The 12260-nt window shown below is 49.7% G+C and overlaps 1 protein-coding gene across 1 annotated transcript in view; it reads right to left on the bottom strand.

Annotated features, from left to right (window-relative positions):
- MYH14 (myosin, heavy chain 14, non-muscle) overlaps positions 1–12260 on the bottom strand; it is a 116876-nt gene that overhangs the window by 14493 nt on the left and 90123 nt on the right. Inside the window, exons 33-38 of the mRNA XM_006897341.1 lie at positions 8765–8977; positions 6513–6725; positions 4799–4960; positions 3161–3289; positions 1828–1916; positions 889–1012 (exon numbers count right to left, since the gene is read on the bottom strand). Coding sequence (XP_006897403.1) covers positions 889–1012; positions 1828–1916; positions 3161–3289; positions 4799–4960; positions 6513–6725; positions 8765–8977 — 930 coding nt within the window. The remainder of the gene's footprint in view (positions 1–888; positions 1013–1827; positions 1917–3160; positions 3290–4798; positions 4961–6512; positions 6726–8764; positions 8978–12260) is intronic.

Raw genomic sequence — 12260 nt, 5'->3', positions numbered from 1 at the left:
GTCAAATCAGATCTGACTGGCAAAAGAGGAGACTGTCCTTCCTTCTCCAGCAGAGCATCTGGTGGATTTGAACTGTAGGCCTCTGGGTTTGCAGTGCAGCTTCTTGCCACTAGGCCCCCAGAACTCCCTACTATCCCCATTTTTTACTCTTGTAGAAAAATTGGTCTCCTCTCCCTGTCTGGGTGCCTTACTCTATATTCTTCTGATCCAGGATCTTTCCATTATCACACTTCAAGTAATTCTGCTCTGCACAGGTGGGGCCACCGTTAGTCAGAATTAACTCAGTGGCAACAACATATGGGAATACAGTTCCTTGTCTATGTTCCCTAGGGAACTCCGTATTGAGGAGAAGGGAGGCACATCTTTTCTTTAACTGTTGTCGTTAGGTGCTGTTGAATCAAGTACCACTCATAGTGACTCTATGTACAACAGATCTGAATCCTGTTCCTGCCTGAGCTTTCCTGGTGATCTGTGATACATCTGCACCCACTGCTGCAGTCACTGTGTCAACTCATCTAGTTGAAGGTCTTCTCTTTCCCAGACCCTTTACCTTTCCAAAATTGATGTCCCTCTCCAAGGAGTAGCCTCCTCTAAGAACATGCCCAAAGTATGCGAGACACAGCTTTTATCATCTTTGCCTGCAAGGAGCACTCTGGCTGCACCTAGACCACATAATTCATCCCAGGATCTAGACCTTCAGATGGTTCAGAAAAACAAGTGAATGTGTGCATGTCCCCACCACCTCTCTTCTGCAAACTCCTATTCAACCTTCAAAACCCAAGTCAAATAGCCCCTTTCTTGTGTCTGGTGAATAAGAAGACCGATCGTTACAATCCCAGGTGAGTGGGGACTAGAGGACAGAGGGGAGCTGGGCTGGGCTGGGCTGACCTGCAGGAGCAGCTTGTGGTAGCGGTCATTAAGCAGCTCTGCATTGCTCTGTTCTTCCTCCAGCTCCTCTTCCATTTTTCCCAGGCGCCCCTCCAGCTGCCGCTTCTCCTCCAGGATGGCTGCCCTAGGGACAGAGTGGGAGGCTGGGTGTTAGGGACCAAACTGTAGCCCCCTGCCTGAAACATGCCAACTTAGCCAGACCACGGTTCTCACTCTTATGTAATTATCCTCAATGACATAATCTGCTTGATCATTCCAGGTGTTCTAAGTCCTCACCTCTATGACGTCAATGAGGTAAAGGGTGGGGGGGTGAAAGTTATGTTAATGAGGCAACACTGAGTTGTACATGCTGACTGGGCTGTATCTTCAGTCAGTCTCTTTTGAGATATAAAAGAGTTTAAACAGGAGGAGCTCTGATGGCCTAATGGCAAGAAGCTGCATTGCAATCCCAAAGGTGTGCGGTTCAAATCCACCAGATGCTTTGCTGGAGAAGGAGGGGCAATCGCCTCCTGTACCAGTCAGATCTGATTTGACGGTACACACACACAAAATAATTTTTTTTTTTTAAAAAAAGAGTTTAAACAGGAGAGATCAGGGGACCTCACTTAAAACCACTGGGAAAGAAGAACCTGGAGTGGGGTGCATTCTTTAGGCTCAGCGTCCCCCACTGAGAAACTTCTAGATTCAGGAAAGACCGATGTCAAGGACCTTTTCTTGAGCCAGCAAAGAGGTGGCCTTCCTCGAGAGCTGGCATCTTGGATAGAGACTTCTAGTTTTCTAAACTATGTTTTTTTAAAACTGTTTTTAAACAGTTTTCTAAACTGTGTTTGTTAAAGCCCCCACTTGTGGCATGTGAACAACAGCACGAGGTAACAGTGGTAGCGAGGGTGAGAAAGCAGGATGGCCAGTGACCTGTCTGCACGGTCAGGGGCCACTCACTTGCTGAGGTTGCCGCTGGCCATCTCGTCTGCCATCTCATCTCGCTCCTGCTGGGCCTGTCGCCGGGCACGGTCTGAGGCAGCGAGTTCCTGTAACAGGGGAGAGCGGGGCAGTCAGTGGGGCCTTGTCCAGGCGCTGGTCTCTCCCCTCGCTGGCCCTTGCTCTGTAGCCCTCTCGACCCATTCCTCGCACACTCACATCCTGCTCCTGCCTAACCTTGTACTAAGCTTCGACACACTGGCTTCAGATGCTTTCTCTAGGCCGCTGACCCACGTCCACCTCTTGCTGCCCAACCCACGGCCCCTCACCCACATCAGCGCCCCACTGAGCTCAGCATCTTCTCCAATAAGGGACAGCAGCCCTGTCACTGAGCCAGACCCCTGGGCACTATCTTTTTTCTCACTACCATGAAGAGTCCTCCTGCCCCTCTCTGCATTGGACCCTCCTCTGCATCCCTACAGCCCTGACACCCTCATCCTCTAGATCTTCGCCTCAGTCTCTTTCTGACTCAAGTGACCTTCTTTAGCCCAATTGCCACACATTCCAAAGGTGGCCGTGCCCCTCCCTTGCTCACAGACCTCGGCCTCCCAAGCTTGCCCAGGACAAAGTCCTTGCCCGGTGTTGGCATTGGAGATTGCATGCAGATAGCCCTTCCTACCTTCCTTTCCAAGCTCTGCCCACCCCAGTTTATAAAGCAATGATGGTCCCTAGGCCATCATTGGAGGCAATGTGGTTGACTCCACCCACTTCCTCAACGCTCATACAGTACTGGACGAAGCCAGTGGTTGGCCCCGCCCCTTGGCCAGCATTGGAGGTAGTGATTGCCACGCCCATTTAACAAGCTCGCTCCACCCACCCACAACTTCTTAAAGCCAAGTTGGCCACACCCTGTGGCCAGGATTGGAGGTAGTGATTGCCCCGCCCACTGAACAAGCTCCACCAACCCGCAACTTCACATAGCACACGATTGGCCACACCCCTTAGTTAGCATTGGAGGTAGGGTGATTTCCCCGCCCATTCAACAAGCTCCACCCACCTGCAACTTCTTATAGCACAAGTTTGGCCACACCCCTTGGCCAGCATTGGAAGTAGCTTGCCCCGCCCATTCAACAAGCTCCACCCACCTGCAACATAGAGCAAGGTTGGCCACACCCCCTGGCCAGCATCAGAGGTAGATTGCCCCGCCCATTCAACAAACTCCACCTACAAACAACTTCTTAGAGCACAAGGCTGGCCACACCCCTTTGCCAGCATTGGAGGCAGCATGACTGGACACGCCCACTCTCCACATAAGCCCCACCCATTCACACGACCCCGCCCTCCCTTGCCTCACCTCCTGCAGCCTCAGGAGCTCTGCTTCCAACCACTTGAGACGCTTCTCACTCTCTTTGTTTTGGACAAAGATCTCCTCTCGGGAGGTCCGGGCCTCCTCCACTTCCCGCCACAGCTCTTTCATCTGGGCCTGGGTAGACGGGACAAGGAGTGCAGGGTTGGTTCAGCCTGGCTTATCTCACAGGGAGCCCGCAACCCTTGCATTTAGGCCCACATCATTTTCCCAGGACGCGTGGGGTGTTCTTGGAGACCTGGTGTCAGCCTCCAAGCCACTTGCTGAGTGAGCCTGGGCTGGTTATTACGGAGCCCTAGTCTAAGAACACGTGTGCACCGGCTCCTAGTCCATAGGGGGCCATAAAAGCTCCTACTTTAAGGACATAAGGTGTACCACCTCCTCAGTCTAAGGATATAGGTTTAACTCGCTCCTAGTCTAAAGATGACACGTGCTGGTTCCCTAATCTGAGGACATACATGTCCCAGCTCAGAAATGCAAAGGAAGGTCAACTATATGACTTGACAGCAACTAGTCTAAGGGTGTAGAAATGTCCTGGCTCCCTTTTCTAAAGACATGCCTGTCCAGGGCTCCGTTATAAGCAAGGATTTTGATCATCTCATGCTCACAGAGGAGAAAAACTGAGGCAAAGAGGCTCGCTAAACAATGGGGCCAAGCTGGAAAGTGTCTGGCTACAGGCAGGCTTAGCCATCTAGATGTTACTGTTTATTTCTGTTACTTTATTTTTGGAATGCTATTTGGTGATGTAAGCTGGAAATGCAGAAGTTTTTCCTTTTTAATTTTTGGGTTTGGGTCACCTTTCCCCCCCCCCCTTAGTCTTCATTCATGTACATTTCCCCCCCTGCTCTGTTCTAGGAGTTTTCTTTTGGTAGAAACAGGAATGGAAATGACTACTGTTTGGGGGGTTCTTTGGAGACCAGTGCTGCCCAGAGGGGACACACCTTTAAGAAGAGACAGCTTGGGGGATGGGGTTAAAAAAAAAGAATAAAAAAAAGAAGAAGACTAGTGGCAAGAAGCTGCACTGCAATCCCAGAGGTGTGCGGTTCAAATCCACCAGATGCTCTGCTGGAGAAGGAGGAATAATCTCCTCCTGTACCAGTCAAATCTGATTTGATGGTATACACACACACACACACACACACACACACACACAAATGATAAAAATAAAATAAATTTTTTTTTAAAAAAAGAAGAAGAGCCAGCAGTGGAACGCATCCTTCCGACCCAGGTCCCTGTGCTGAGAACCTTCCAGACTCAGGGGACAGGGGAGCCTAATACCAAGGACCTTCCTCAGAGATGGCACCTTGAATTCTGACTTTAGCCTCTACGGTGTGAGAGGATCGATCTGTACTTGGGGGTCCTCTAACAGCCCCCACTAACTAAACAAGCACCCAACACCACTGCTCCTCGAAACAGCTTGCCAGGACCTTCTCTGGCTAGCAGTGGAGTCAAACCGTAACACCCAGGGACCAGGAACGTTTATAAAATTATAGATGAGTTTGGACGCTGCTAGAGGCTTTATGGAGATGAGGTGTAAGCTGGTCTCGGGTTCTGGAGTGATGCTGAGGGTTGTTCAACGATACCCTGGGCTCCCCTCAGCCCAGGCCCAGCCCACTGTGCCCTCACCTGCATCTTGCGAAGCTGCTTCACCGCGTCCTCCTTGCCCTGTCCAGCGGCCGCTGTCTGAGCCTTCAGGTCCTCCAGCTCCGCTTCCAGCTTTTTGCGGGCAGCCACGGCCAGGGCCCTCTGCTTCCGTTCTTCATCGCGTTCTACCTCGGCGTCCCTCAGCTGGGGTGAGAGGCCAGGATGGGGGATAGGTCAGGGAACAGGATGCCCAAGTCACCTCTACATGCAAGTGACATTGATATCTGCCTTAGCCATCCCTCCACTCCTCTGCTCAGTCCCCATGGCTCAGCTCAAGCCTCCTCCTCTCTCTGTGCTGTGCCCAAGCACCAAGGGGAGGAACTGAGTCAGGGAGAGGAGGTGGGTTAGAAGGGGGAGGAAGGAAGGGCTGGGTATAGAGAAGATGAGTTGAATTGGAGAAAGGACCTTGAGTGGAGAGAATAAGGAGGAAGGGCTGGGTACTGAGCAGGAGTTGGGTTAGGGAGAGGGGGCTGGATGGACAGAGGCAGTTGGTGGACACAAGATTGATGGATGAATAGTGCATGGGTTGAGGGAGCTCTGGTGGCCTAGTGGCAAGATGCTGCACTGCAATCCCAGAGGTATGTGGTTCAAATCCACCAGATGCTCTGCTGGAGAAGGAGGGGCCAATCTCCTCCTGTACCAGTCAGATCTGATTTGATGGTACATGTAAAAATAATACAATAAAAAAATTAAAAAAAAAATTAAAACAGAAACAAAGAAACAAAAACGAATGCGCTAAATAGTAGAAAGAAATTTCTCCCACTTCAGAATTCAATCACAAAAAGTGATAGTGCCATGTCACAATACTGCATGGGTTGGGCAGAGGCTGTACAGTGGGTGGCTGGGATGGTGCAGATGGGTGGCTGAGGAGATTGGGAAGGTGAACGGGCTGGTGGGTAGATGGAGGAGTGGGTTGGGTGCAGGGTTGGTGATGGAGAAGCTTTGTGGTTGACTGGATGGATGTTGAGTAGATGGGGTGGGGTAGTTGGATGGATGGACGTTGAGTAGATGGGGTGGGGTAGCTGGATGGATGGAGGTTGGTAGATGGGGAGGTAATTGGATGGATGGAGACTGAGTAGGTGGGGAGGGCGCTGGGTAGTTGGATGGGTAGAGGCTGGTTAATTGGGGGAGGTGACTGGGCAGTCAGGTAGGTGGAGGAACGGCTGGGGACAGCTAGGTGGACAGGCTGTGTCATGGGTGGCTCTGAAGATGAGACGGTCGAGGAGGTGGGCAGTAACTGCATACATGGAGGGTGGGTGGATGCCTGGGTCTAACAGTAGGTGGAGAGGGTGGGTGTACAGGTGGCTAGGTGAGGTGGTTCAGGAGGTTACTAGGGAGATGAGTAACCGGCTGGATGGAAAAGTGGTTGGCTGCAGAGGCGGCTGGCAGATGGACAGGTAGAAATGTGCCGGAAAGGTCTGTAAAGTTGGTGAGAAGGCAAGTGGGTGGATGAAGGAGGTGGGTGGGCGGTGGGTGGGGTGGAGGATGGATGCTGCATTGGGTAGGCAGCGGGGTGACTGGGTTGGAGAGATGGCAGGTTAACTAACGGATGGGAGAACGGGAAGGTGGTTTTGAGGAAAGACGGTGGCTCTCAGGAAGGCCTGGGGTAGGGAAGCTGAACGTGACCTCAGGCCTGTCTCTGGCTGTCTGCACCATGTCACCCCACTTGGGGCAGGGACCTCCGTCCTGCCCGTACCTGCTTGGCCAGCTGCCGCCGCCTCTCCTCACCAGCGTCATCTCGGCCCTGTAGGTCCCGCTCGTGTTGGGCCTTCAGAGCCTGTACCGTCACCTCCAGGCGCAGCTTGGCGTCCTCGGCAGCCGTCAGCTCGTCCTCCAGCTCCGTCACCTGTGTCCGCAGGTCGCTGGCTGCCTGCTCGGCCACCCGGCGGGCTCGTTCCAGCTCGTGTACCTGGTGGGGAAGGAGACTGAGTAGGGGACACATGGGGCAGGGTAGGCTTCTCCGGTGATGCAGGTGATGGAGACAGGGAGATGTGCCCATCTAGACTGATGTTGGGTCACTCAGTGTCTACCAATCATCTACTCACTAGGTGTCTTATTCTGTAACATTATAAAACATATTAAACATCTGTGCAGGGGAATTCTATTATCTGAAGTGTCTGAGAGTCCAGTTCGAGCATTTGTCAGGTCAGCTGACTCTTGGTCATGGTGAGGTATTTCCTCACGGGCTTTCTGATTCTGGGACTTGTGAGCTCAGGAATCTTCTCTGAAATACATGGAAAGCAAGCAGCTCTGGATGCAGCCAATGCTTATAGGCCAGACAACACAGCAAAACAAACTGCGGCCGAGTCCGCCCCGATTCGCAGCAGTACTGGACACCTTGTGCTTCTGCAGAGAGTGGTTGGTGGATTTGAACCGCCCACCTTTTTGTAAGCAGGATTTTGTGAGTTAGGGATACAGCCAGGGAAGGGATGTGAGTTGGTGCAAGGCTTCGCAGAAGCGTGGGGTCTGGTTTTATTTTCGGCTTAGGATAAGAGTTCCACCACGTAGGTTTATGGTGAGGGTTGGATTTAAGAGTTAAATTCAGCAAAGCCTAGGCCTTGAGTTTGCTCTTACTTTAGGGCAAAGTTCAGAGATAAGGTTAAAACTACGATTAGTTTAACCAGGCCTCCTTCAGACTCCACAAGATACCATTACTTCGCCCATCAACAAACAAATGGATAGAAAAGCTGTGGTATATTCACACAATGGAATATTATACTGCTTTGAAAATCAAAGAACTCATGAAATATTATTCAAAATGGGTGACCCTGGAGGACATTATGCTGAGTGAAATATCTCAGTCAAAAAAGGACAAATACTGCATAGTGCCACTGTTGTAAAATGGGACTGACACCGGGGTTGGGGGGGAAAACTGAGAAAGATGGGATAAATAATTTATACTTCATTGAAACAGATGATGGAGAAAACTGCTTACAACGGTTATGTGATTAGGTATTATTGTCATGACAGGAGTCCAGAATGAAGGCTGCATAGTGGAGTGGACGTAGAGGGAGGGATTGTATAAGTATGAAAGAAATTTTCTTTTACTTTTCAAAGAGAAGAGCAAACTGGGGGGAGGGGTGGGCAGGGAGGAAATTCCAACAATGAATGAATGGAAATCCAAAGTCTCTGTAAACTTTCATTAAAATTAATAATAATAAAGAAAAATTATTAAGAAAAAAAAAGATACCATTACTTTACAAATACTTATTTGGGTTTCTTTTTCTCAGTGTAGGGGTTCCCAGAGTTTGTAGGGAGGTGTAAATTCAAACTCCAAACACTCTTTGTGTACACAAATGCATTTCTGATGGGAAATCCTTGCCGTGTTCTGTGTATAAGAACATGTTATGTCTGGTGAGTAGCACTCCTGTTCTATTTTATTTTATTATTTTGTGTGTGTACTGTCAAATCAGATCTGACTGGTACAGGAGGAGATTGTCCCTCCTTTTCCAGCAGAGCATCTGGTGGATTCGAACCGTGCACCTCTGGGCTTGCAGTGCAGCTTCCTGAGCACTCACGTTCTATGTCTGGGGGAGACACATGTGTGTCTGGGGGAGAGACCTCCTCACCTGTGCACGTGGACATGAACATGGATGTCTGGAGCCCAGCTCTCCCTGGGGTTCCTGTTGGGATGTGAATTCCTGACTCTGATGGATGGCCGTCTTCACGCTGTGGCATGTATGAGAGTTATGTGTGTGTGTGTGTGTGTGTGGTGTGTGTGTGTGTGTGTGTGTGTGTGTGTGAACATCCCATATGTACGCACACAAGTGCCTATGTGTGTGTCCTGGCAAGGGGGTATTCTCACTCATATTTTTCTCATTGTTTTGGCTGAGATTCCTGATGACCCCGGTGTGTGCTGGGCAGAACTGCTCCGCGGGCTTTCCCAGGTGTTGGGTTTGAGGTTGGGTTTGAACCGCCAACCTCAGAGCCGACCCCCGCCCCACTCACGCTCTTGCCCACGTCGTCCTTGCTGCTCAGGAGCGCGTCCATCTCGGCCCGCAGCGCCCGGTTCTGCCGCTCCAGCTCCTCCCGGGCCTCCTGCTCCTCGGTCAGGGCTTGTGTCAGGGCCAGCGTGCGAGCCTCACGCTCCCGGCCCTCGGCCTCGACCCGCTCCCGCTCCTCCACGGCCCGCAGCACGGCCGCCTTCTCCTCGGCCAGGAGCTTCGAGGTGAGAGAGAGAAGGGGTCGAGGGAGACAGATTAGCTGAGCAGAGCATACAGGGGGACGGGCGAGAGGGGGTGACCAGAGGCGGAGAGAGATGAACGAGCAGAAACACAAGAGGAAGGAGATTGCATTAAAGTTGCAACCCTGTCCCCAGCCAGCTCAACGCCTGACGGGACCAGACTGAAGAGCCTCTCACTGTGGTGTTCTTCTTGTGTTGCGGGCCCCGAGCGGATTCCGACACCCGACACAATGATGTGACAGAGCACAACTAGCCCACAGCATCTCCCAGGCCTCAGTCTTTATAGAAGCAGATGGCCAGGCCCTTCTCCTTGGAGCTGCTCAGTGGGTTCGAACCACTAACCTTCTGATTGACAGCTAAGTACTTAATTGTTATGCTACCAGGTCTCCAGAAACTCTATGAACAGTGCTCAGGCCTTTCGTTCATAGGGTCGCTATGAGTCGTCTACGACTCAACGGCACCTAACAACAATAACAGCAATAACATAGAGAGAGTTCAATTGGCCTAGTGGACAGAAAGTGATGTTACTAAGCCCAAGTTTGGTGATTTTAATCTGTGGCACTCAGGCTTGGTTCAAATTGGTATTTTTTTTTTTGTCAAACATTCTTCTAGGTGGTATTAGCACTTGTCTGTCTACTTGCTGTACAGAGGTAACTCATGGCTGTTGTGATGCTAAACACTGTGACACTGATGTGTCAAATATGATAATAGTCACCCATGGTGGATAGTGTTTGGTGGAGCTCCCCGATTAAAACACGCCTGGAAGCAGGAGTGGCATCTACTTCCGAAATGGCTTGCCTTCAGACACTCTATGAACAGTGCTCAAGGCCTTTTGTTCATAGGGTCGCTCTGAGTCATCTACGACTCGACGGCACCTAACAACAACAAAAACAACCAGGTCTCTTTATACATTCTGCTCTAGGTATCTAATAAAGAAAGGGGTGTTCCTTCCTTTTGGGGTGGAAATGGTGGTAAAAAGAAATAATTATATGTATAAACATATTTTATATGCATATCAAATATACACGTTGAGGACTCTCCTTCATAGGGTTGCTATGAGTCGCTTGCAACTCGACAGCACTTAACAACAACAACCTCAAGACATACACATAAACACACAAGTACATCTATCTACATAGCACTGCTATTGTTCTCTGCCACTGAGCCAGTATCAGTTCAGAGCTGACCCTCTAGTGGGCTTTCAGAGGCTGTAAATTGCACAGGAGGAGACTGCCCACCTTTCTCTCAGCGTGGTGTAGGCGAACCATTTGCTTTTGAATTCACAGCACAACTCTTTACCCACTAGGCCACCTGAGCTACGTATATATGTAGAGAAAATACACACATATCTATGAAAATGGACTTTAGGGTATTGTTGTTGTTAAGTGCCTGCAACTCCTAGCGACCCTATGTACAACAGCCCTACACTCTGTCCTATCCTGTGCCAATCTCACTGTCTCCGACACACCTACCCCCATTACCCCGGTCACTGAATCAATCCAGCTCATGGAGGGTCTTCCGCTCCTGCACTGTCCCTCCATCATGCCAAGCACGACGTCCCTCTCCAAGGATCGGTCTCTCCTTACAACATGTTCAAAGTATGTTAGACGAAGCCCCAGAATCCTTGCCTCCAAGGAGCAGCCTGGTTTCACGCTCTCCAGGATGAACCTGTTTGTTTTCTTAGCAGTCCATGGTATATTCAATACTCTTCTCCAACACTACAGCTCAAAGGCATCAATTCTCCTTCTATCCTCCCTAGTCATTGTCCAGCTCTCTGATGCATAGCAAGTGACTGCAAAGACCATGGCCTGTATCAGGTGCACCTTAGTCTCCAGACTGACATCGTTGTACTTCAGGACTTTATAGAGAGGTCTCTAAGTGCAGACTTTCCCATCGCAATACGTCTTTTAATTTCCTGGCTGCTGGTGCCAGGAGTGTTGACTCCACAGCCAAGCAAACCAAAACTGCGAACAATCTCAATCTCTTCACCACCCATTATGATGCGGCCAACTGGCCCAGTGATGAAAATCTTTGTTTTCTTGACATTAAGTCTCAATCCATACTGAAGACTGCAGTCCCTTTAGGCTTTAACTTTTTAAATTTTTAAACAGAACAACTGCCAGCCAGTAAAAATTACAAGATACACAGAAAAGCAAGAGAATAAACAGGAGTCACTGTCAAGAGACAAATCAGTCACAGGTACAGATCTCTAGATGATCTTTCTACCACCCACTGCCATGAAGTCAACGACAACATCCAGCAGGCGTGCAGGACAGAGCAAACCTGCCCCATGGGGCTTCCAACGTTGTAAATCTTTACAGAAGGGAATGACTCATCTTTGCACCCTGCAGTGGCTGGTGAATTTGAACTGCCAACCTTTTGGTTAGCAGGTGAATGTTTCCCCCATAATATGAGCTATATGACAGAATTATCACGCTGATTATGGTTCTTGATAGACAAGCTTTAGGACAAGATATGAGTGAAGAGACAGGGTTATTTTTGGAAGGAAGTGAAAATTCTTAAGAATTGTCTTACGGATTGTAAACTGTGCTTGATGGAGGTACAGTCTGAGAGAGATTTGATCATTTATTTAATCCCTCTAAGGTGTGCCTGTTCCAGGCCATGGTCTTCGCAATCACTTGCTATGTGTCAGAAAACTGGACAATGACTAGAGCTGATAGAAGAAGAACTGATGTCTTTGAGCTGTGGTACTGGAGATGAGTATTGAATATATCATGGACTGCTAGGAGAACAAATAGGTTTGTCCTGGAGAGGGTGAAGCCAGGCTTCTCCTTGGAGTCAAGGACTCTGAAGCTTCGTCTGACACACTTTGGGCATGCTGCAAGGAGGTACCAGTCCTTGGAGAGGGACGTCATGCTTGGGAGGGTGCAGGGACAGCACAAGAGAGGAAGACCCTTGATGGGATGGATTGATTCAGTGTCTGGGGTACTGGGGGTAGGTGTGTCAGAGACAATAGGGTTGGCACAGGATAAGACAAGGTTCAGATCTGTTGTATGAGAGGGTTGTTATGAGTCGCAAGTGACTTTATGGCACATAACAACAATAAGTACTCTCAGGGGTACTAGGAGGGGTCCAGACTAGAGTTTTACAATGACGACAATGATTCTAGCTGTGCAACCATTCTTCTTTTCTGAACTATTCCTCCCTCACTAATATAAACTTGTTGCCCTCTCTAAGTTTTCCTGTGACATATTACATTACATATTACATTAGTCTAATCCCACTTGATCGTTCTAATGC

This window comes from Elephantulus edwardii, unplaced genomic scaffold (genome assembly GCF_000299155.1).
Source record: "Elephantulus edwardii isolate Elephantulus edwardi_28Jun2011 unplaced genomic scaffold, EleEdw1.0 scaffold00208, whole genome shotgun sequence".
Taxonomy (NCBI): domain Eukaryota; kingdom Metazoa; phylum Chordata; class Mammalia; order Macroscelidea; family Macroscelididae; genus Elephantulus; species Elephantulus edwardii.
This window is presented reverse-complemented; position numbering and strand designations above follow the sequence as displayed.